At 41.3% G+C, this 25,348-nt stretch overlaps 1 protein-coding gene across 2 annotated transcripts; it reads left to right on the top strand.

Annotated features, from left to right (window-relative positions):
- Positions 1-1,139: 1,139 nt before the first annotated feature.
- Positions 1,140-24,663, top strand: valopa (vertebrate ancient long opsin a). Of its 2 annotated transcripts, none has more exons than XM_021580253.3 (5): positions 1,140-2,047; positions 5,339-5,549; positions 10,245-10,362; positions 10,523-10,756; positions 21,996-24,663. In XM_021580253.3, exons 1-5 carry the CDS (start codon positions 1,681-1,683, stop codon positions 22,230-22,232), a joined length of 1,167 nt encoding a protein of 388 aa, XP_021435928.1. In that variant the 5' UTR covers positions 1,140-1,680; the 3' UTR covers positions 22,233-24,663. The 2 variants fall into 2 exon arrangements, with proteins under 2 accessions (XP_021435928.1, XP_021435929.1); XM_021580254.3 differs by lacking the exon at positions 1,140-2,047 and adding an exon at positions 4,088-4,690.
- Positions 24,664-25,348: the final 685 nt, after the last annotated feature.

Genomic DNA, 25,348 nt, shown 5'->3' with positions numbered 1-25,348 from the left:
ACTCCCTCTTCACTCATGACTGCACAGCCAGGCACAATTCCAACAACATCATTAGGATTGCCGATGACACAACAGTGGTTGTGGCCTGATCACCGACAACGACAGGACAGCCTATAGGGAGGTCAGAGACCTGGCCGTGTGGTGCCAGGACAATAACCTCTCCCTCAACATGATCAAGACAAAGGAGATGATTGTGGACTACAGGAAAAAGAGCTGTGGTAGAGAAGGTTCAAGTCACTAACAAACTAACATGGTCCAAGCACAACTGTGCAGTTGTGAAGAGGTCACGACAAAACCTTTAGCTGAGACTGAAAAGGTCCTCAGATCCTCAAACGGTTCTGCAGCTGCACAATCGAGAGTATCCTGACTGGTTGCATCACTGCCTGGTATGGCAACTGCTCGGCCTCCAACCGCAAGGCACTACAGAGGATAGTGTGAATGGCCCAGCTGGGGCCAAGCTTCCTGCCATTCAGGACAGCTGAGACAGCCCTCTTTACCATGCGGTGTCAGAGGAAGGCCCTAAAAACTGCCAATTATTTTTTTTTTTACTTTTATTTAACCAGGCAAGTCAGTTAAGAACAAATTCTTATTTTCAATGACGGCCTAGGAACTGCCTGTTCAGGGGCAGAACGACAGATTTGTACCTTGTCAGCTCAGGGGTTTGAACTTGCAACCTTCCGGTTACTAGTCCAACGCTCTAACCACTAGGCTACCCTGCCGCACCCCCCCAAAGACTCCAGAAGACTGGAGCGCCAAGTCTAGGTCCAAGAGGCTTATAAACAGCTTCTACCCCCAAGCCATAAGACTCCTGAATACCTAATCAAATGACTACCCAGACCATTTGCATTGCCCCCCACCCTCTTTTACAAGTGAAAGTGAACAAAAATATAATGAATTATAGCTAGCTCTCACTCTCTCTCGCTTCTCCTTAATTTTTTTATAAAAGTATTTGTTCGTTTTTTCGCCTTCTCTCCATTAAATAGAGTTGAGGAAATCGACACCTATGCAGTCCGAATGGAGAATGTTGTAGGTACGAATCGGTCCACGAGGGATACAAGTGTATTGCCGGCTGCATACAATGCATTTGGATGGTAAGATGACACGACTCAATATCGCCATCTATTGGCCTTTGGGGCTACATTTCCTCCAGGTCAGGAGTGACGCTCGAATTGTTACGAGCGAGTCGACTACAGGCAACATAAGTCACCTACCAATTCAGTTGCTGGTAAGCCTTCTCAAGGCTCAGATTCGGTCCGTACATATTAATTAAGAAAGTGTTTGTTTATTTGCAGCAGTGCTTTTGCGGTTTTGTTTACCGTTGCTGTTTTTTTTAAGATACAGACTCACTCTTTAAACAGCCTTGAATTCTGAATAACTGTGGATTCGTCGCTTTGGTCTAAAATATGTGCTTTCATGCAAAATGCGGATATCAAGATCTTAAGTACAGCCTACTCAAAGAAAAGTATGCAAAAAAATGAAGGAATGGCTGTTGATCCAGTAATTATTTCAAACGAATGCTCTTTACGCGCGACTCTGGGCATGCTGCAGTTTCGAGGAGGAGAGTACAAATTAAGTTGTGAAAATGTGTAATGGACCACAAGATCGCTGACCCTTTACATAACCCACGAGTGCAATAGGAATTTTACTCTATAGTCAAGTGCAATTATTTTGACATGGACAATGGATAATATAAGAATTGCAGTAAATGGTGTTTCTTTTAACGAGACAGGCGAGATCTACAAACCACACGCTGATCCGTTCACTGGTCCAATAACACATCTTGCACCTTGGAATTTCGCAGTTTTGGCTACGTTAATGTTTGTTGTGACGTCTCTGTCTCTCTTTGAAAATTTTACTGTTATGTTGGCCACTTACAAGTTCAAACAGCTGAGACAGCCCTTAAATTATATCATTGTTAATTTATCTGTCGCTGATTTCCTTGTGTCACTCACCGGTGGAACAATAAGTTTTCTAACAAATGCCAAAGGGTATTTTTTTCTTGGAAATTGGGCTTGCATATTGGAAGGTTTTGCTGTCACCTATTTCGGTAAGTTCAGCATGGATTATGGTAATGTTTTTGAATAAGTAACCTGGGATGCTGGTGTAACCGCACAGTTGCTGCAGGTGTCAGTGTTGGAGCTGTTTAGATTCTGAAATGTAGCAAAATAATAGCGTTTGAAAGTCAGACTGATTGATTGTTTGATTCATTTGGTTTCTTGGACAGTTTTTTAAAGACAGATAATACATTGCAGAAAGGAATCCATCCATCTTTTGTAGTGCATTTGGCAGTTTTGTAGTGCATTTTGTGGTGCTGAAAAATGTACATAAAACTGATGGCAAAATTACACAGACAAATAGATATGATCATCATTGTTTAAAATTATAATAACTGATCTAATTTAGTAAACAAATGGGTTTTTTTGCACACAAGGGTGTCGACATTTCTACAAATTAATAAAAAATGAAAAGCTGAAATGGCCTTAATAAGTTCAGGAATAAAAATGTGCTTAACAAGTCACAAGTTGCAGGGACTCACTGTGTGCAATAATGACTACCTCACTTCTGTACCCCACACATACGTAAGGTCCCTCAGTCAAGCACTGAATTTCAAACACAGATTAAACCGCAAAAACCATGGAAGTTTTCCAACGCCTTGCGAAGAAGGGCACCTATTGTTAGATGGTTAAATTAAAAAGCAGACATTGATTATCCCTTTGAGCATGGTGAGGTTATTAATTACATTTTGGATGGTGTATCAACACACCTTGTCACTACAAAGATACAGGCTTCCTTCCTAACTGGGTTGCGGTAGATTTCACCATGAGGTCAATGGTGACTTTAAAACAGTTACAGAATTGAATGACTGTGATAGGAGAGAACTGAGGACGGATCAACATTGTAATTACCCCACAATACTAACCTAATTGACAGAGTGAAAAGATGGAAGCCTGTACAGAATATATTCCAAAACATGCATCATGTTTGCAACAAGGCAATAAAGTAATACTGCAAAAAATGTGGCAAAGCAATTTAACTTGTTGTTCTGAAAACAAAATGTTTGGGGCAAATGCAATACAACACATTACTGAGTACCACTCCATATTTTCAAGCATAGTGGTGGCTGCATCATGTTATGAGTATCTTGTAATTGTTTAAGGACTGGGGAGTTCTTTAGGATAAAATATAAACTGAATGGAGCTAAGCACAGCCAAAATCCTAAAGGAAAACCTGGTTCAGTCTGTTTTCCTCCAGACACAGAGATTAATTCACCTTTCAGCAGGACAATATCCTAAAACAGTGGCCGAGTTACAGTTTTGACTTAAACCTACTTAAAAATATATGGCAAGACCTGAAAATGGTTGTCTAGCAATGATCAACAACCAATTTGACAGAGCTTGAAGAATTTTGAAAATAATAATGGGCACATGTTGCACAATCCAGGTGGGGAAAGCTCTTGGAGACTTATCCAAAGACTTACAGGTGTAATCGCTGCCAAAGGTTGAATTCTTATCTAATCAACATATTAGTTTTTTTATTTTTACAAATGTCCGAATTTCTCCCGCTTTGACAGAGTATTTTTTTTTGTTTTACAATTTAATCAATTTTAATCCCACTAACAGTACAAAATGTGGAAAAAGTCAAGTGGTGTGAATACTTTCTGTACATACTCTTAGAAAAAAAGGTCTACCTAGAACAAAGTGTTCTTCCGCTGTCCCTGTAGTAAAACCAAATCCTTTTTGGTTCCAGGTATAACCTTTTCACCAAAGGGTACTTTGAGTGTTCTACCTGGAACAGCCAAATATAATTTTATGGTTGTGAAATATGTTGGTTACAAAATCGAAGGACCATTAAAATAGAACTCAGGTGCTGATTTCCAGGCTGGTAGTAGCCACTACAGCAATGTCCATCCAGAACAACGAGACAGTATTTCTAGTTAAGGGGGTTTTAATGGACAGAAAGGATCCACACAGACAAACTCACGCCACCCTTGAAACTGACAGATTCTGGTTCTGTAAGGGAGGTAATATAAATGTAGGCATATTTTCCTTCTGCAGGGCTAGTTTCTACTAAACAGGCTAGTGGACCTGTACATCAACAACAGCAATACTGGACAGTCTACATAATACCAACACCAGAGCATGAGCGATTTACATATACAAAGGAAATAGCCTATCACCTCAAATGACAAATGCTAACAAACGGCTAAAGCTACTAGGCATGCTAACATACACTACTAATGCATTCTTTGTGTAAATGCTAGCGGCAACGCGAGCTAGCCAAACATATATGGAAAAATACAACAACAGACAATACTTAGCAACAAAACCAACGGGACATAAAAAATCTTAAAACACTTATGTTTTAGACGCACGCACAGTAAAATGTCAGACACCAAGGATATTGTACACAAGAGGAAAAGTGTAGTTCGTCAGGATGGAAAGCAATGTTATCTGATTTCTGCGCTGACAGGGCAGGGGTCCTACAAGAATGAACCTGAAGTCTCAGGAATATAGGCTGCTGATTGGCTAATATAAGAACGTCTGGCGTGACCTTGGCCAATAAGGACACTAAATGTGGTTTATGGTCTAAAGACTAGGAGACTAAAACACCGTTTCCACTGGGATTTAAAATTAGGGGGCAAATTTCAGCTAGTCAACCTAGTCCAGCCTAGGTTGACTTCAAAGTCAAGGTAAGCCATTTTAGGTAGAGTGAAGTGTAGAATAGTAGTGTTTAGCATATTTTATGAAACGGGTTGTTTCGATCATAGATGCTGATTGGACGAGCAGCATTCCAAGCCGTGCTGTATTCACCAACAGGCACACCTATGCCTGCTAACAGGTTCATCTGAGTTATTTGTCACCCTCCATAAGAATATAATCATATTCAGGTTGCTGTCCAAATCATCTCTTGCATTTATCTGAATTTACACACTATTTCCCCTTGCTTCTAGCTTTGCATTTAGTTTGGTAAAGCGGGGTTAATATAAGCGTGACTGAGTTAGCTGAAGTTGTCTAGCTAGCTAGCGACAACAACTATAGTCTGCCTGCATAGCAACCATTTTTGATAACGGACGAGCAGTCATTTTACGTAGCAACTATGCAAACATGATTTACGTCTGGTGCGTGTCTGTGGAAACATGACCAAAATAACTAACACAGATTTTTTTGTCCGGATTATATATTCTGGTGGAAGAATGAAATTGTATTAATTTACTTATCAAGATCATGTTTTTAATGAAGATGTGTGTAATTCATTGTTATTTTAATGAATATAGTCACAGCCAAATGGGTAGACATGTTTCTTCTGGGCCCTACAGACTGTCTGTGTCTCCTCTTAGGGATTGTGGCTCTGTGGTCCCTGGCAGTTCTGTCCTTCGAGCGTTTCTTTGTGATCTGCCGGCCTCTGGGGAATGTTCGTCTTAGGGGGAAGCATGCGGCAATGGGCCTGCTGTTTGTCTGGACCTTCTCCTTCATCTGGACGATCCCTCCTGTGTTCGGCTGGTGCAGCTACACAGTCAGCAAGATCGGCACCACCTGCGAGCCAAACTGGTGAGAGGCAGCAACTTCGACCTCCTGTTTGTATCATAAACGCACGCAGGCACAAACGGGTCATTTTTGAATTGCAGTGGCATTTGGGCATGGCATTTTGTATTTATTTAAATGCCTTTGGGTAAGTCTGCCCATTCTTAATCAACTAATATGGCAGTTTAATGACTTTAAATCATTTTTTACTATAATGATAACGTTGTAATTTACCAACAGTAGCGGTAGGAACCCCAATGACACATTTTAGGTCATTTTGGATTTTCTTAAATGGAATTCATCAACCCATAAAAAAAGAATTGACAAACGTATTATCATAATCATTTTGCTCACATTGTAATTTCCCTTCATTTAAATCAAGTAACACCAATACCATTTAAAAAAAATGTATACACACACAATTATCAATGGAATCCTCAAATTCATGACATACTAGAAGGGTGTGATTAGCAAATTATTTTCTTTAATACAGACCCCTCCCCGATAAGAGTTTGTCACTGGAGGAAATGCTCAAGGTCCATGTATTTCTTTGTAAGAAGTGAAGGGATACACATTATTGTTTTGTATGGTGTTAATTCTATACAAGAGCAAGGTAATGTTGATTAGAAAGCATTTACTTCAGCATCACTCTGTAGCATTCATACAGCACCGTTCAGTGCATAGGAAGTAATGCCAAACTTGGCTCTAGCACCAGTGTCAGCGCACTCTCAAATGTTGTTTTTTGCCATCATTGAAAGCCTGCCACACACACACACTATACGATACATTTATTAAACATAAGAATGAGTGTGAGTTTGTCACAACCCAGCTCCTGGGAAGTGACAAGGAGCTTTTATAGGACCAGTGCACAAATTATAATAATAATAAATAATTTTGCTCTTTATTTAATCATCTTACATATAAAACCTTTATTTGTTAATAGAAAATTGTGAATAACTCACCACAGGTTAATTAGAAATGTGTGCTTGAAAGGATGCACATAACTCTGCAATGTTGGGTTGTATTAGAGAGAGTTTCATTCTTAAATAATTTTCCACACACAGTCTGTGTCTGTATTTAGTTTTCATGCTAGTGAGGGCTGAGAATCCACTCTCACATAGGTACATGGTTGCAAAGGGAATCAGTGTCTTAACAGCGCGATTTGCCAAGGCAGGATGCTCTGAGCGCACCCCCAATCCAGAAATCTGGCAGTGGCTTCTGATTAAATTACAGTTTCACAGAACCGCTTGTTGCAATTTCGATGAGGCTCCCTTGTTCAGATATCGGTAAGTGGACTGGAGTCAAGGCATTGAGGGGATAACGAATCCAGTTGTTTGTGTCATCCGTTTCGGGAAAGTACCTGCGTAATTGCACACCCAACTCACTCCGGTGCTTCGCTATATCACATTTGACATTGTCCGTAAGCTTGAGTTCATTTGCACACACACAAAAAAAATCATACAATGATGGAAAGACCTGTGTGTTGTCCTCGTTAATGTAGGAATAAACTTCTTAATAGATTGATTATAGTTGCAGAGAGTCCCTGTAATCCTAGATTCAGATCATTCAGGTGAGAAATAAACGTCACCCAGGCCAGTCGTGTGAGAAACTCGTCATCATGCAAGCGGTCAGACAAGTGAAAATGATGGTCAGTAAAGAAAACTCTAAGCTCATCTCTCAATTTAAAAAAAATGTGTTAATACTTTGCCTCTTGATAACCAGCGTACTTCTGTATGTCGTAAAAGCATTACATGGCCGCTGCCCATATCATTGCATGGTGCAGTTGCTTTAACAAAGTTAACCATTTTCACCGTAGTGTCCAAAACGTCTTTCAAGCTCTCAGGCGTTCCCTTGGCAGCAAGAGTCTCTCGGTGGATGCTGCAGTGTACTCGAGTGGCGTCGGGAGCAACTGCTTGCACGCGCGTTACCACTCCACTATGTCTCCCTGTCATGGCTTTTGCGCCACCAGTACAGATACCAACATGAGCTGCAGCTACTTTTGGCTACATAGTGAAATTCCCGCGAGAGAGTAACGGTTAATGTAAATGGATGTTCATTATTTGACTAGGCTACCTGTATTTGACATTGTGTTGTTATTTCGCTGAACACTAGATGGTTTAATTTTATTTTTGGCAGTGAAATGAGGCCAACCAGGCGAGAATGAAACCATAGCCCTGTTGGAAAATATAAATGGACTGTTTGAAAATGTGAAGATAATAAAACCTTTAAAATATATATATATATATATATATTTTTTTTTTAAATTTTTTATTTGCCGTAGCCCCGACAGCATTGCGCGTGCACCTCAGTTTGGGAATACCCGCTCTATACAATATATTACATACTTATTACATATATTAGTACTTTGAACAATGCCTTCAGGTAAAGTTTTGCAGTATGAAGGAGTTGCAATACTGTTTAAAATAAAATATGAATGATGTGTAACTATTTGTCATTTTAAAGTGTTTTTCATGGTTGCAAAGCCAAGGGATGCAAATGCCACCACAATTCAAGTATGACTGTAATCCTCGCAAGGTGAGCTATTGCGAGGTATTGAAAACAGGGGTGTCAATCATTTTGATCCCTACCTTTTTGAGAATTAAGTCGTTTTTTCAGTGCAATGGTATTAGTATAAAATAACATACTTTTCAAATGTTTTGGAGCATACAATAATGCTCAATATTTAAAATTATTTATTTAATTTATTCATTTTCAGGTTTTGGACTCCACTGTATAGCATTTTGCAAATTAAAAGATTGTCTCTCTGAAATGAAACCATCAAGTGATATATTTTAAACAAACACGTCTGTCATCAACAACCCCATGCCCGGATTAGACAGTGAAAAAACAGACCAACCTCTTTCATAATTTCTTTAAATAATAAAAGCTAATTTACCAACATTTCTGAAAGTGGATATATAGCATTTTGAAATTAAACTCTTCATATAACTACTAGCTTAAGGTTAAGACTAAGCCTTGTGTATGTAACTTGGTTGATTGCACCTTGCGAAATTATCTCACCTTTACAATGGAAAAACACTTTCAAGTCAAGGAGCCAAGCTAATTTGGCCCTACGGGGTACCCTCCTAGAGATCATGGTAATGATGTTAAGCATTGCTAATCAAAGGGAGGCAGGTAGGGGGGCTGATGGGCACTGCCTCTGGTCCATTGAGAGAGCCAACGCTAAGGCAGTGAAATACAGTCAACAATGCAATTATTAGCCACATTCAAGGATATACATAATATATCCGTGTCCTAACTTGTCCCTCTGCGAATACACAGCTTGTGTTCTGTCAGAAAACATTTGGGTCATGTTGACTTCCCAGCAGGGACTGAGGAAACAGATCTAGGGGTCCACATGCATCCACTCATTTGTTTATTCAACCCAAGTAGCATTTGAATGCACACTATTCACATGATTCAGAATATTAAAAAGAGGTACACTTTTCAATTCTAGGCATTGTGAAAGTTATGAATTTTATGAAAAATTATGCTGATTAGAGTGTACAGTATGTTATGTTGACCCGTGATAGAATTGCTTTCAGTGTTCCACCTTACAACGCAGTATTGCGTTGACTTCCATTCAAATCCCCTCAAATCCTTAAAACCTATGGGCTGTGACAGGCCGATAAGGCATGTGTTAGGCTGGGAATCTAAACTAGTAGGGTGCCTGGAGGACTGTGGGTGGGGACATTTTAGTTAGGTGCACCTCCCTAAACTCTGATTTAGACTTTGTCTCTGGTTCTGTGTGAATGAATCCCCAGCTTGTCACCTTTGGTATCGGTAACAGGTATTTATAATGGAAATTACACAATTAGTCTTCCATCAACTGGCCCCTGGGACCCCAATTTTGTCCCATAGATTTGCTTCAGCTGTAGAATTCCCACTTTAATTTAATCTCAAATGAGGTACAAAGCAGAATAAGCCTATCTGAACGGTCCAATACGACCCTCCGCCTCTGTCAACATTATGTCACGCACCTTTACGGTGTCCTTAAAGGCTGAATCTAAGGTTGAAACAATAATAAAGAGACACCCCGCCTATGTTTTGGTAAAAGGCTGAGGCATTGGCCTGGATAAATGTAGCCACTCTCAGATTAATACACAGAGCTATGGATGCAAGGACTGACCGCCCATGATATCAAAAATGATTGTTTTAACCATGTTTTGAGGCTAAACAGGGGTTGTTTACATTTACAATGTTTACAAACATTGGAGAAAAACAAGCTTATATGTTGGGTTCTCATGGGGTGTGACAGTTGAACTAAGCTCATGAGGCATTTATAAGTTAATAATGGGTATACACTGAGTGTACAAAACATTAAGGACTCTTTCCAGGACATAGACTGACCAGGTGCATCCAGGTGAAATCTATGATCCCTTATTGATGTCAGGAAGGTGTCCTTAATGTTTTGTACACTCAGCTCAAAAATGGATGCAACAACTACAGATGGCCCCTTCTTAAAGTAGCAGTTAACTTGAAAGATTAGAGATTTAGTTTGTTTTTGACATTCCTGGGGTGTTTTTACAAACCATTTTATAAATTTCTTGTCTGGCTCAAAAAATGCTAGATACTGGACATTGCTATATAAAAACAGTTTGAAAATCAACTTGAGCTTAATAAGAGTGAACTATCACTTTAAATACAGACTCAGCCATAAGACCAGGCCATGTAGCAAATGCTGGAAATGTCATTAAAATGTTTATGTTCTACTTTCCTCAGGTACTCCAACAACATTTCAAATCACACCTACATAATCACCTTCTTTGTGACCTGCTTCATAATGCCCCTGGGGGTGATCATTTACTGCTATGGGAAGCTCCTACAGAAGCTGAGAAAGGTCAGTTCCCATTTATAAAATACTGGAACTATTGGGAGTGGATGCAACGTCCTGGTGTATTCAAGCCTTTCAGTTAAGTTCTTATAATACTTTAAATAAACTCACACGGCCTACTTTCTAGCTCAATAACCGAAGGTGTTTGTTTTCACGTAACCCTCAGGTGTCCCATGGCAGGCTGGGTAACGCCAAGAAACCGGAGCGTCAGGTGACACGCATGGTGGTGGTGATGATTGTGGCTTTCATGGTGGGCTGGACGCCCTACGCCGCCTTCTCCATCATTGTCACAGCCTGTCCCACCATCTACCTGGACCCCAGACTTGCTGCTGCACCCGCTTTCTTCTCCAAGACGGCCGCAGTCTACAACCCAGTCATCTACGTCTTCATGAACAAACAGGTATCTCACTCTTTTCCTCCTGAACACATTGCTACTGATGATATTCTCTTTATATTCTCTGTTTATTCATTTCACTGGAAAATAAACAGATTATGGATAGGCTATATTTCTGCTAATGTTGTCCAATGGTTTAGACAGCCATTCCCAGGTGTACTGGGAATAAGGCCAGGATGCAATCAGATCAGCAGTAACACGGGTTAGCCGACAAACACATCGTTTGTCATTGCTTTTGTTTGGCCAGTGTCAGATGTGTAACTGTGTTAGAGCTGTCAGATCCACAAGCGGTTCCTGGCGTTACCTATCGTGGACATGCCATTGGATGCACTTAATTAAAGCCACGTTACAATGGAGCCATGTTACAAGTTCAAATACTGGAATGTGTGATGTAATCTACACCTTGATTAGGCTGATATAAATCCCTATTATTTTGTTTACTGAAATTGCATTTGAGTTTCATTATTTCGATATAGCCTACACTTTCTTGTTTGGAACTTCTAACGCGGGTCAGATTTAAGGAAGGGTGTGGTTTCATTACAACTACCACAAGAACAGCCGCTTACTGATTGGACAGCTTTAACGCAATTACACGGCTGACACCGCCCAAACAAAAGCAATGATAATTTATGCGTTTGTCGGCGAAGACGAAATACAATTTGGCACTGTTCAGCAGGAAAAATGCCCACCAGTTCTCTGACAAGTTGTGAGGAGTCTCACTCAACTGACACATTGCTTAGAGGCATCACGAAATCACATTTTATTTCTCACATCCGCCGAATACAACAGGTGTAGACTTTAATGTCAAATGCTTGCTTATGAGCCCTTCCCAATGATGCAGAGTTTTAAAAAAAAGGGGTACTGGATATTTGAGGTAGAAATGTACATAAAAGCAGGGTAAAGTGATTAGGCATTAGGATATATAATAATAAGAGTAAAACAAAGAACAGAGTAGCAGCAGCATATGATGAGTGTGAAAGTGTGTGTGTGTAGCATCGGTACGCATGTAAGTGTTATGTACAGTGGGGCAAAAAATTATTTAGTCAGCCACCAATTGTGCAAGTTCTCCCACTTAAAAAGATGAGAGTGGCCTGTAATGTTCATCATAGGTACACTTCAACTATGACAGACAAAATGAGAAGGAAAAAAATCCAGACAATCACATTGTAGGATTTTTAATGAATTTATTAGCTAATTATGGTGGAAAATAAGTATTTGGTCACCTACAAACAAGCAAGATTTCTGGCTCTCACAGACCTGTAACTTCTTCTTTAAGAGGCTCCTCTGTCCTCCACTCGTTACCTGTATTAATGGCACCTGTTTGAACTTGTTATCAGTATAAAAGACACCTGTCCACAACCTCAAACAGTCACACTCCAAACTCCACTATGGCCAAGACCAAAGAGCTGTCAAAGGACACCAGAAACAAAATTGTAGACCTGCACCAGGCTGGGAAGACTGAATCTGCAATAGATAAGCAGCTTGGTTTGAAGAAATCAACTGTGGGAGCAATTATTAGGAAATGGAAGACATACAAGACCACTGATAATCTCCCTTGATCTGGGGCTCCACGCAAGATCTCACCCTGTGGGGTCAAAATGATGACAAGAACGGTGAGCAAAAATCCCAGAACCACACGGGGGGACCTAGTGAATGACCTGCAGAGAGCTGGGACCAAAGTAACAAAGCCTACCATCAGTAACACACTACGCCGCCAGGGACTCAAATCCTGCAGTGCCAGACGTGTCCCCCTGCTTAAGCCAGTACATGTCCAGGCCCGTCTGAAGTTTGCTAGAGAGCATTTGGATGATCCAGAAGAAGATTGGGAGAATGTCATATGGTCAGATGAAACCAAAATATAACTTTTTGGTAAAAACTCAACTCGTCGTGTTTGGAGGACAAAGAATCCTGAGTTGCATCCAAAGAACACCATACCTACTGTGAAGCATGGGGATAGAAACATCATGCTTTGGGGCTGTTTTTCTGCAAAGGGACCAGGACGACTGATCCGTGTAAAGGAAAGAATGAATGGGGCCATGTATCGTGAGATTTTGAGTTAAAACCTCCTTCCACCAGCAAGGGCATTGAAGATGAAACGTGGCTGGGTCTTTCAGCATGACAATGATCCCAAACACACCGCCCGGGCAACGAAGGAGTGGCTTCGTAAGAAGCATTTCAAGGTCCTGGAGTGGCCTAGCCAGTCTCCAGATCTCAACCCCAAAGAAAATCTTTGGAGGGAGGTGAAAGTCTGTGTTGCCTAGTGACAGCCCCAAAACATCACTGCTCTAGAGGAGATCTGCATGGAGGAATGGGCCAAAATAGCAGCAACAGTGTGTGAAAACCTTGTGAAGACTTACAGAAAACGTTTGACCTCTGTCATTGCCAACAAAGGGTATATAACAAAGTATTGAGATAAACTTTTGTTATTGACCAAATACTTATGTTCCACCATAATTTGCAAATAAAATCCTACAATGTGATTTTCTGGATTTTTTTCTTCTAATTTTGTCTGTCAGAGTTGAAGTGTACCTATGATGAAAATTACAGGCCTCTCTCATCTTTTTAAGTGGGAGAACTTGCACAATTGGTGGCTGACTAAATACTTTTTTGCCCCACTGTATGTATGTAGTAGTTTTGAGGCTACATGTGAATGTGTCTGGGTTTGTGTGAGAGTGTAAGTGTAGTGTGAATGTACACTGCTCAAAAAAATAAAGGGAACACTTAAATAACACAATGTAACTCCAAGTCAATCACACTTCTGTGAAATCAAACTGCGCACATAGGAAGCAACACTGATTGACAATACATTTCACATGCTGTTGTGCAAATGGAATAGACAACAGGTGGAAATTATAGGCATTTAGCAAGAAACCCCCAATAAAGGAGTGGTTCTGCAGGTGGGACCACAGACCACGTCTCAGTTCCTATGCTTCCTGGCTGATGTTTTGGTCACTTTTGAATGCTGGCGGTGCTTTCACTCTAGTGGTAGCATGAGACGGAGTCTACAACCCACACAACTGGCTCAGGTAGTGCAGCTCATCCAGGATGGCACATCAATGCGAGATGTGGCAAGAAGGTTTGCTGTGTCTGTCAGCGTAGTGTCCAGAGCATGGAGGCGCTACCAGGAGAAAGGCCAGTACATCAGGAGACGTGGAGGAGGCCATAGGAGGGCAACAACCCAGCAGCAGGACCGCTACCTCCGCCTTTGTGCAAGGATGAGAAGGAGGAGCACTGCCAGAGCCCTGCAAAATGACCTCCAGCAGGCCACAAATGTGCATGTGTCTGCTCAAACGGTCAGAAACAGACTCCATGAGGGTGGTATGAGGGCCCGACGTCCACAGGTGGGTGTTGTGCTTACAGCCCACATGTGACAGACGTGATAGTCTGGAGACGCCGTGGAGAACGTTCTGCTGCCTGCAACATCCTTCAGAATGACTGGTTTGGCGGTGGGTCAGTCATGGTGTGGGGTGGCATATCTTTTTGGGGCCGCACAGCCCTCCATGTGCTCGCCAGAGGTAGCCTGACTGCCATTAGGTACCCCTTGTGAGACCATATGCTGGTGTGGTTGGCCCTGGGTTCCTCCTAATGCAAGACAATGCTAAACCTCATGTGGCTGGAGTATGTCAGCAGTTCCTGCAAGAGGAAGGCATTGATGCTATGGACTGGCCCGCCCGTTCCCCAGACCTGAATCCAATTAAGCACATCTGGGACATGATGTCTCGCTCCATCCACCAACGCCACGTTGCACCACAGACTGTCCAGGAGTTGGCGGATGCTTTAGTCCAGGTCTGGGAGGGGATCCCTCAGGAGATCATCCGCCACCTCATCAGGAGCATGCCCAGGCGTTGTAGGGAGGTCATACAGGCACGTGGAGGCTACACACACTACTGAGCCTCATTTTGACTTGTTTTAAGGACATTACATCAAAGTTGGATCAGCCTGTAGTGTGGTTTTCCACTTTAATTTTGAGTGTGACTCCAAATCCAGACCTCCATGGGTTGATAAATTTGATTTCCATTGATAATTTTTGTGTGATTTTGTTGTCAGCACATTCAACTATGTAAAGAAAAAAGTATCTAATAAGAATATTTCATTCATTCAGATCTAGGATGTGTTATTTTAATGTTCCCTTTATTTTTTTGAGCAGTGTATATATAGTGTAAATATAGTCTTGTAAGGGTGCACAGAGTCATTGCAAGATAGTGTCAATGCAGATTAAATAATAATAATGCATAATTAAATGGTTACCCAGACTATTTAGCAGTCTTATGGCTTGAGGGAGAAGCTGTTCTGGAGCCTTTTGGTTCGAGAACCGATGCTTTGGTACCATTTGCCGGACGGTAGCAGAGTGAATAGTCTATGGCTCCGGTGGCTGAAGTCTTTGGTAATTTTTCAGGCCTTCTTCCTCTGACAACGCCTGATATAGAGGACCTCGATGGCTGGGAGCTCAGCCTCAGTGATGTACTTGGCCGTCCACACCAACCTCTGTAGCGTTTTGTGGTCAATGGCGGTGCATTTACCATACCAAGCGGTGATGCAGTCAGTCAAGATGCGCTAGATGGTGCAACTTTTTGAGGATCCAAGGGCCATGCCCAAATCCTTTCAGCCTCCTGAGGGGGATGAGGCACTTTTATTCCCTCTTCACAACTGTGCGGGTGTGTGGACCATGTTAAGTCCTTAGGGATGTGGACACCAAGGAACTTTTAGCTCTCGAACCGCTCCACTACAGCCCCGTCGATTTGGATGGGGTTGTGCTTTCCCCCCTTTTTCCTGTAGTACACGATCAGTTCCTTGGTCCTTGGCACCACACTGCTAGGTCTCTGACCTCCTCCCTGTAGGCTGTCTCATCACTGTCTGTGATCAGGCCTACTACTGTTGTCTTCAGCACACTTGATGATGGTTTTGGAGTTGTGTGTGGCCACGCAGTCATGGGTGAACAGGGATTACAGGAGGGGACTAAGCACACATCTCCGAGGGGCCCCTTGTTGAGGGTCAGTGTTGCGGAGGTGTTGTTGCCTACCCTCACCACCTGGTCAGGAAGACCAGGATCCAGGCAGGTTTTCTTCCAGAATGGTCCTGTATTTGGCTCCATCCATCTTCCCATCAATTTTAACCATCTTCCCTGTCCTTGCTGAAGAAAAGCAGGCCCAAACCATGATGCTGCCACCACCATGTTTGACAGTGGGGATGGTGTGTTCAGGGTGATGAGCTGTGTTGCTTTTACGCCAAACATAACGTTTTGCATTGTTGCCAAAAATATCAATTTTGGTTTCATCTGACCAGAGCACCTTCTTCCACATGTTTGGTGTGTCTCCCAGGTGGCTTGTGGCAAACTTTAAACAACACTTTTTATGGATATCTTTAAGAAATGGCTTTCTTCTTGCCACTCTTCCATAAAGGCCAGATTTGTGCAATATACGACTGATTGTTGTCCTATGGACAGAGTCTCCCACCTCAGCTGTAGATCTCTGCAGTTCATCCAGAGTGATCATGGGCCTCTTGGCTGCATCTCTGATCAGTCTTCTCCTTGTATGAGCTGAAAGTTTAGAGGGACGGCCAGGTCTTGGTAGATTTGCAGTGGTCTGATACTCCTTCCATTTCAATATTATCGCTTGCACAGTGCTCCTTGGGATGTTTAAAGCTTGGGAAATCTTTTTGTATCCAAATCCGGTTTTAAACTTCTTCACAACAGTATCTCGGACCTGCCTGGTGTGTTCCTTGTTCTTCATGATGCTCTCTGCGCTTTTAACGGACCTCTGAGACTATCACAGTGCAGGTGCATTTATACGGAGACTTGATTACACACAGGTGGATTGTATTTATCATCATTAGTAATTTAAGTCAACATTGGATCATTCAGAGATCCTCACTGAACTTCTGGAGAGAGTTTGCTGCACTGAAAGTAAAGGGGCTGAATAATTTTGCACGCCCAATTTTTCAGTTTTTGATTTGTTAAAAAAGTTTGAAATATCCAATAAATGTCGTTCCACTTCATGATTGTGTCCCACTTGTTGTTGATTCTTCACAAAAAAATACTGTTTTATATCTTTATGTTTGAAGCCTAAAATGTGGCAAAAGGTCGCAAAGTTCAAGGGGGCCGAATACTTTCGCAAGGCACTGTATATGTGTAGCTTAGAAGTGTTCAATCAAATACTTTACTCATCCATTCTAATTGACTCCAGACAAAATCTCAGGGCTTTAATCAATCAAAACCACTTACAGTTTGAGCGATATGTTTAAAACAGCGTTAACATGCTGTTTATTTTGGTTTCACACTGTAAGCGTTGGTTTGTCAACCATAAACATTAGTATTTTCTTTTAGCAAAATAATCATGTTTGAGTTATTCTGTAAATTTGAATATGGCCCTCAGTTAAAGATATGACTGGCAAAAACCTCTTGATAGCTGTTAACTCACTGAATGAGAGTGAGAATATGAAATGTAAGATTTCTGCCAAACTAGAGGATGTAATCAAGGTCAATTTACCCAGCTACAGTCAGTCACAGAAGACCAGAGCCTACTTTTGAAGTTTGAAAATTGTATAGAAAAATATACTAGAGATGAATAATCACCTTAAAAGTCAGTGAGCCAGCCTTGAAGAAACACTGAAAGCAGAGGTAAACATGCAATACAAGTATTATTACAGTTTGTCACTAAACTGTGTGATAAGGAAAATTCACTTTTGGTGCATGCTAAAGTAAAAAAAAAAATCAGGCACCCAAGTTGCCAAGAGTAGCTAAGAATGGGAAACCAGATGCTTTTAGTGAAAATATCATTTCAAATAACACTCACAGATTTAAAAAATGAAAAAAGAAAATACCAATTCCAAGGTCTATGCACTTTCTCACTTGGCTTTTGCAAACAAGGCTATCAGTCGAACTAACCCTGGTATGCATTTCTGTAGGCATATTGATTCAATTAGGTTTCTCCTTGAAAGCACCAACTTGTGTATGAAGGCAGTTCCAAATCCACCATTAATACATTTACACTGGTCATATTCAGCGGGTGTTGCGCGTTCGTAAATTCATCCATTATTATATTATGCGCTCTGGCACACTCAGATGAGAGTATTCTGAAATCATAGCAGATAGCCAGAGGGAATTTACAAATGCAAGAGATATGCTAAGTGAATAACAGTCGTTCAAGTTCAGCATAGCTAACTAGCTAGCTAGCTAGCTAGCAAAGCGATTAGATATTTCTTTACACCTGCATCTAGCTGTAGCCACTGAAAAAACGATATGAGGGGAAAAAGTCAGTTACTCACCCATTCTTCTAATCACATGACATCTTCCCAGCAGCTAGCTAGCTAACATTAGGCTCCAGGTTTTTAGGTTACTAAATAAAGAGCTACATAAAAAGATGTGCTAGCCTATTAGCCACGTTATGACTGACTTGTGGTCATTGCCCTTGCTAGTTTGATTGTATTGACATTCGCAGCCTACGTCCGTTTTTGTCCAAAATGTTGAGTCATCGAAACTGAAACAGTGCATCCCGAATGAGTGGAGACAGCAAACAATGTACGAGGCCAGCTGTGATTGACAACCTCATAGCAACATTTTTTGGACTACCAAGAAATGTATTGGTGAATTATATTGATCATGCATTGATCTGCATCCATCTATTCTGCCAACAATGCCTTACTGTACGTCATGGAATTTTGAGTCAAGTATAACCTATTTTTAAAATCCCTTTTATGAAGTTGGTTTTGTAGCATAAAATGGGAATTTGATATTTATGATTGTCTGTTCAAAACACTGTCAGTTCCACTTTAAAAAAAAATATTGTTAGGGTCGCGTCAATTCGAATCTGGTATCAGAACAAGTTATAACACTGAGTCACTGATTGTACTCTGTATTTTTATTAGCTAAGCAATAAATGGCAAATGCAACTTTTGTATATACGGGCTCACTGTAATACCACGCAGGGCAGAACAGGGAACTGACAGGATGTAAGAAAACAGCTGTTCATATACTGTGATAAGCCAACAGAAGGGTTGGAACTATGTCTATCAGAGTAGAGGCTGAGCGTGGTTTATACTTGCTCAGCCTATCTCAGGCGCTCAGGCTGGTCCCCGCCTCTTGGCGCTTCTTGGAGTCCACCCTCTGTCGATGTATAGATTCTCACTGTTCTGGTATCACCCCCTAGTTATAACAGTTGCTCAGTTCCTGCTATTGTGTTGTTCAGTATTTTTCCATCTCAGTTAAACCACGTGATGACCACCCCTCCCGATTTAACCACAACTTTGTAAGATACAGCAAGTCACACCATGTGCTCAATATTGTCACATACAAACACAAGGACAAAGTATCTGCTGGGCTGTTATCTACAGTTTTGCAACATGCAGCAGTCTCAGCATGTTGCTCAGTTCTTGTCACACACAAACAGGCAAGCAGATGTAGCAAGCAGTTGTTTAATCTCATGATGATGCTCAAGTGCACAAATGCAGATACTTCACACAGCCAACATTTAATCATATATATGGTAATGGATATAATGTAAAACACAGAATCCCACAATATGCACCAATTTATGCACCAATTTTCAATAAGAATAAAGTTGGTTGAAGTGTCAAAATTCTGCATTTTAACATGTCCCTCCATGCACCCTCTGTGACTTCTATGAAGATTAACCCACAAAAATACTCTATTATTTCACCATTATTATAAAGCACTAGTTATTTTATTGTTTTGACAGTTATTTCTGAACATTATTATTTATTGCATGTGATTAGTATTTCATTTTCTCTTACAAATGAAATACCAGCGTAATGAAATAATAGCGTAAAAGCAGGTGTTTTGTGGTGTAAAACTGAGTGGGACAAGCATAACGTCAACCCTGTTATCCATAGATAGACAGGATAGAAATGTCAACAATAAAATAAAAAAGAAGATGAATCTTGCATTAAATTGCCCCCCATGGCTGATTTAAAGACACACTCCTGTACTTTGGTGATTCATATTTTTTTTAACTCTCTCTTTAGGCTGGATGTGTCAATGTGTAGTTCATACATAATCTATGAGCGGAATTACCTTAATTAGCCACAAAATCCCTAGTTTGAAAGCGACTGTTGCTGTGAGTGTTACGGTTTTCTTCCGTCGAAGGAGAGGCGGACCAAAATGCCTACAGATACACCGTATTCTGACCTTGACTTAATTCTCTCATAATTACACCACCTTTACGTGTGAGGGAACCATGAATAATGTTGATCGAACTTGCCGGTTCCAAGTGGAAAAATAATCTACTTTCTCTTTTCTAATAGAACTAACAGCATTCGCCATGCACTGTAATGTATAAGTTGATAAGATCTATTGATAAGATATGAGTAGAGCTGTGACAGTCACAAAGTTTTGTCAGCCGGTGATTGTCAAACAAATAACTGTCGGTCTCACTGTAATTAACCGTTAATTAACATAAACACATTTAGCATCTCCTGGCTTCCACGCATAGACTACAAGCCACTGATGCAGACCTTCACAATAAATCCATGATTTATTTTAGATAATAAGACCGATGCTGGCACTAAGACCGCACTCAATGAGCTGTATTCCGCCCTAAGCAAACAGGAAAATGCTCATCCAGAGGCGACGCTCTTAATGGCCGGGGACTTTAAAGCAGAGAAAATTAAATCCGTTTTACCAAATTTCTATCAACATGTTAAACGTGCAATTGGAGGGGAAAAAACTCTAGACCACCTTTACTCCACACACAGAGAGTCGTACAACGCTCTCCCTCACCCTCCATTTGGCAAATCTGACCATAATTCTATCCTCCTGATTCCTGCTTACAAGCAAAAATGTAAAGCAGGAAGCACCAGCAGATGCTAAGATACTGGACTGTTTTGCTAGCACAGACTGAAATATGTTCCGGGATTCTCCAATTTCATTGAAGAGTACACCACATCGGTCATTGGCTTCATCAATAAGTGCATCGATGACGCCGTCCCTACAGTTACCGTACGTATAGAAGCCATGGCAACATCCGCACTGAGCTAAAGGCTAGAGCTTCCACTTTCAAGGAGCAGGACTCTAACCCGGAAACTTATAAGAAATCTCGCTATGCTCTCCGACGAACCATAAAACAAGCAAAGCGTCAGTACAAGACGAAGATTGAATCGTACTACACCGGCTCCAACGCTCGTCGGATGTGGCAGGGCTTGCAAACCATTACAGACCACAAAGGGAAGCCCAGCCGAGAGCTGCCCAGTGACATGAGCCTACCAGACGAGCTAACGGACTTCTATGCTCGCTTCGATGCAAATAACACTGAAACCTGCATGAGAGCACCAGCTGTTCCAGACGACTGTGTGATCACGCTCTCCGCAGGCGATTTGAGTAGGCCTTTGAACAGGTCAACATTCACAAGGCCGCAGGGCCAGATGGATTACCAGGATGTGTACTGCAAGCATGCGCTAACCAACTGGCAAGTGTCTTCACTGACATTTTCAACCTCTCCATGTCCGAGTCTGTAATACCAACATGTTTTAAATAGACCACCATAGTCCCTGTGCCCAAGAGCACTAAGGTAACCTGCCTAAATGACTACCGACCCGTAGCACTCACGTCTGTAGCCATGAAGTGCTTTGAAAGGCTGGTCATGGCTCACATCAACACCATTATCCCAGAAACCCTAGACCCACTCCAATTTGCATACCGCCCTAACAGATCCACAGATGATGCAATCTCTATTGCACTCCACACTGCCCTTTCACACATGGACAAAAGGAACACCTATGTGAGAATGCTATTCATTGACTACAGCTCAGCGTTCAACACCATAGTGCCCTCAAAGCTAATCAATAAGCTAAGGAACCTGGGACTAAACACCTCCCTTTGCAACTGGATCCTGGACTTCCTGACGGGCCGCCCCTACGTGGTAAGGGTAGGTAACAACACTGTTGCCATACCAGGCAGTGATGCAACCAGTCCGGATGCTCTAGGTGGTGCAACATTCTCCTGAGTGGAGCTATGGCAGTGTTGCAGTTATGTGCTGGGCATCTCTTGATAAGTATGATAAATATCTCCTACCTGCACAGCTAAAGTATCCTGACAGTTCCGATATCCACATTGCCTGGCAGTGTGATATCACCTGGGTCCTGTTCAAATGGCACCAAACAGAAGACTACACATTAAGATACAAATAATATGCTTTTTGAACTCCAAAATAAAGTTTATTTCATTGCCAATGCCTTCACTGCCTGTATTTTCTTTTTCGGTTGGCTGTTCTAATACCCTTTGACCTTTTTCCAGTTCAGGAAGTGCCTGATTCAGCTCTTTACCGGCAAGCCTGCGCCAGAGAACATGAATGCAACGTCGGAGCGACTAGGAATGACGGGGGAGAGCTGCACGGGGGGCGAGATGTCAGCCATAGCAGCACGCATCACAGTCTGCGGCAACACCCAGCCTAAGAATGAGGAGGCATCCCCCAGCAAGTGCAGCTCCTTCGTCCAGCTGCCAATCCCAGAGAACAAAGTCTGCCCCATGTAGACCAACAGAAGACTATCCCACCCCTGAACTCTCCTCCAGTCCTCACTGCCTTTTCATCCTCCCCTTCCATTGCTATGCAGATGCATCTTCTCTTACCCACCAACTTCTTGTGGTATGTGTTAGTTTAAAGATGCCAGGTGTAACCACAAGGGTTCCCTGGTTGACTTGTTATGTATTAGTAGACATGGAGGGAAACCGTAGCCCAAAAGAGGGACATAATGCTTTCATGTATGTCAAGCAGCCAGATCACCCTGACTGCATCTATCTGCTGAAAGTCATCTGAGGCTAAGTAGGGTCAGGCCTGGTTGATCTCTAGGGTAGGAGACCAGATGCTTTTGGAAATTGTGTTAGAGTGCCAGTAGGGGGCATTCTTCCCTCCTCAATACCTTAGTCCATGTTTTCTGTGGACACTGCTCCACAAAGGATTCCCTTATCCCTCATACCACCAATATATTTCACAGACATGGATTACCAACTGGGGTAATTTTGACCCCAAGAAGAAACTATTGGAAAAAGCAACAATCATAGCAAAATATCTAATTAATTATTATCAAAACATCATTAGATATGTAAATAAAATAAATACTTTTCACAAAATTACAGGTCATTTGCATATTCTAGAAAACAAGAATATACATGTCACTTAAATAATGTGCAGCTCTTTTCCAAAATACAATCCACAAGTACTATTAAGCCAATTTACCATCATTTGATTGTGTTATCATTTCGTTTTTAGAATGTTGATGTAAATATACATTTAGTCTTATTTGGTAAAAATGACTGGCATTTTAAAGGGGCAGTACACCAACATTTGAAATATACTTAATTTTAAAAAGTGATTAATCCATTGAACCTGTGAGACAATGACCAACAATATGGCTTCGTTTTCTTTATTTTCTTACCCCAAAGCCAGCATGAGCATAGTTGCTAATTGAAACAATGGCAGTGGTAGGGCCTATGGCTGTAGGCTTCAGAAAGCATGCTCAAATCTTCAGTCACTTCAAACCAAATGTTATAGCAACCCAAATACCATAACAAGTTGCACATCTAGAATATTGGAGGATTTTATAGGAATTAATGTATTTATATAACACTTCCCGTAGAATTACTATTTTTCGAAGAATACACAGCAATACAACACTATATGTACATTTAGAGGGTAGCTGGTTTCTGTATTACAGTTCTACCAAGTATTCATACTGACATACTTTTAATGAGCTGTTTTGACTGCAACTAAGCATATACAGTGGGGCAAAAAAGTATTTAGTCAGCCACCAATTGTGCAAGTTCTCCCACTTAAAAAGATGGGAGAGGCCTGTAATGTTCATCATAGGTACACTTCAACTATGACAGACAAAATGAGAAGAAAAAAAATCCAGAAAATCACATTGTAGGATTTTTTATGAATTTATTTGCAAATTATGGTGGAAAATACTTATTTGGTCAATAACAAAAGTTTATCTCAATACTTTGTTATATACCCTTTGTTGGCAATGACAGAGGTCAAACGTTTTCTGTAAGTCTTCACAAGGTTTTCACACACTGTTGCTGGTATTTTGGCCCATTCCTCCATGCAGATCTCCTCTAGAGCAGTGATGTTTTGGGGCTGTTGCTGGGCAACACGGACTTTCAACTCCCTCCAAAGATTTTCTATGGGGTTGAGATCTGGAGACTGGCTAGGCCACTCCAGGACCTTGAAATGCTTCTTACGAAGCCACTTCCTTGCCCGGGCGGTGTGTTTGGGATCATTGTCATGCTGAAAGACCCAGCCACGTTTCATCTTCAATGCCCTTGCTGATGGAAGGAGGTTTTCACTCAAAATCTCACGATACATGCTCCCATTCATTCTTTCCTTTACACGGATCAGTCGTCCTGGTCCCTTTGAAGAAAAACAGCCCCAAAGCATGATGTTTCCACCCCCATGCTTCACAGTAGGTATGGTGTTCTTTGGATGCAACACAGCATTCTTTGTCCTCCAAACACGACAAGTTGAGTTTTTACCAAAAAGTTATATTTTGGTTTCATCTGACCATATGACATTCTCTCAATCTTCTTCTGGATCATCCAAATGCTCTCTAGCAAACTTCAGACGGGCCTGGACATGTACTTGCTTAAGCAGGGGGACACGTCTGGCACTGCAGGATATGAGTCCCTGGCGGCGTAGTGTGTTGCTTTGTTACTTTGTTCCCAGCTCTCTGCAGGTCATTCACTAGGTCCCCCCGTGTGGTTCTGGGATTTTTGCTCACCGTTCTTGTCATCATTTTGACCCCACGGGGTGAGATCTTGCGTGGAGCCCCAAATCGAGGGAGATTATCAGTGGTCTTGTATGTCTTCCATTTCCTAATAATTGCTCCCACTTGCTCCCACAGTTGATTTCTTATTGACCAAATACTTATTTTCCATCATAATTTGTAAATAAATTCATTAAAAATCCTACAATGTGATTTTCTGGATTTTTTTCTAATTTTGTCTGTCATAGTTGAAGTGTACCTATGATGAAAATTACAGGCCTCTCTCATCTTTTTAAGTGGGAGAACTTGCACAATTGGTGGCTGACTAAATACTTTTTTGCCCCACTGTATATATATCTAAAGACACTGAAGCAGCAAACTTTGTGGAAATTAATATTTGTGTCATTCTCAAAACTTTTGGCAACGACTGTATAGGCAAATTATGTGATTTTGGATCATTAGGTGATTTTGGCTTCATTACATTCCATTCCGTTTATACCTTTCTTTCCTCTGTCACGTCCGCATTAGTGGATAATTTTAGGCTAACATTGTGCAATAATTGGGGACATGTATTTATATCATTATGGGACTCGGACTATATGTACCAGGTTAAACCTGGAGCCTGGCTTACGGCGACTGGACCGTTGTCATACAGTTCCAAGATTAGTGAGGATTAGGGTAGATTTATAGGACTATTGTTCAAACCCCATTATACACTTTTTTCCACCTTCCAATATTTAATGGATTGAACTTTAATATGACAACTTGCAGGATGAATCAAACCCCTAAATGAAGCATATTTTCCTAACCCAAATATGTGCCGAAATAATCTACAAGATCAGAGTATTTTTAAATCTACCAGTTGGTGCTGAAACGGAGACGAAT

This window comes from Oncorhynchus mykiss, chromosome 23 (assembly GCF_057628025.1).
Source record: "Oncorhynchus mykiss isolate SJ-2025 chromosome 23, ASM5762802v1, whole genome shotgun sequence".
Taxonomy (NCBI): Eukaryota; Metazoa; Chordata; class Actinopteri; order Salmoniformes; family Salmonidae; genus Oncorhynchus; species Oncorhynchus mykiss.
The sequence above is the reverse complement of the archived record's forward strand: the minus strand, read 5'-3'. Positions and strand labels throughout refer to the sequence as shown.

Bases quoted from the DNA above. Each gene is read 5' to 3' on its own strand.
- valopa (XM_021580253.3), top strand. From the start codon at position 1,681: ATGGATAATATAAGAATTGCAGTAAATGGTGTTTCTTTTAACGAGACA. The intron at 5,550-10,244 runs GTGAGAGGCAGC...TACTTTCCTCAG, and splicing joins ACCACCTGCGAGCCAAACTG to GTACTCCAACAACATTTCAA. The intron at 10,363-10,522 runs GTCAGTTCCCAT...CGTAACCCTCAG, and splicing joins TCCTACAGAAGCTGAGAAAG to GTGTCCCATGGCAGGCTGGG.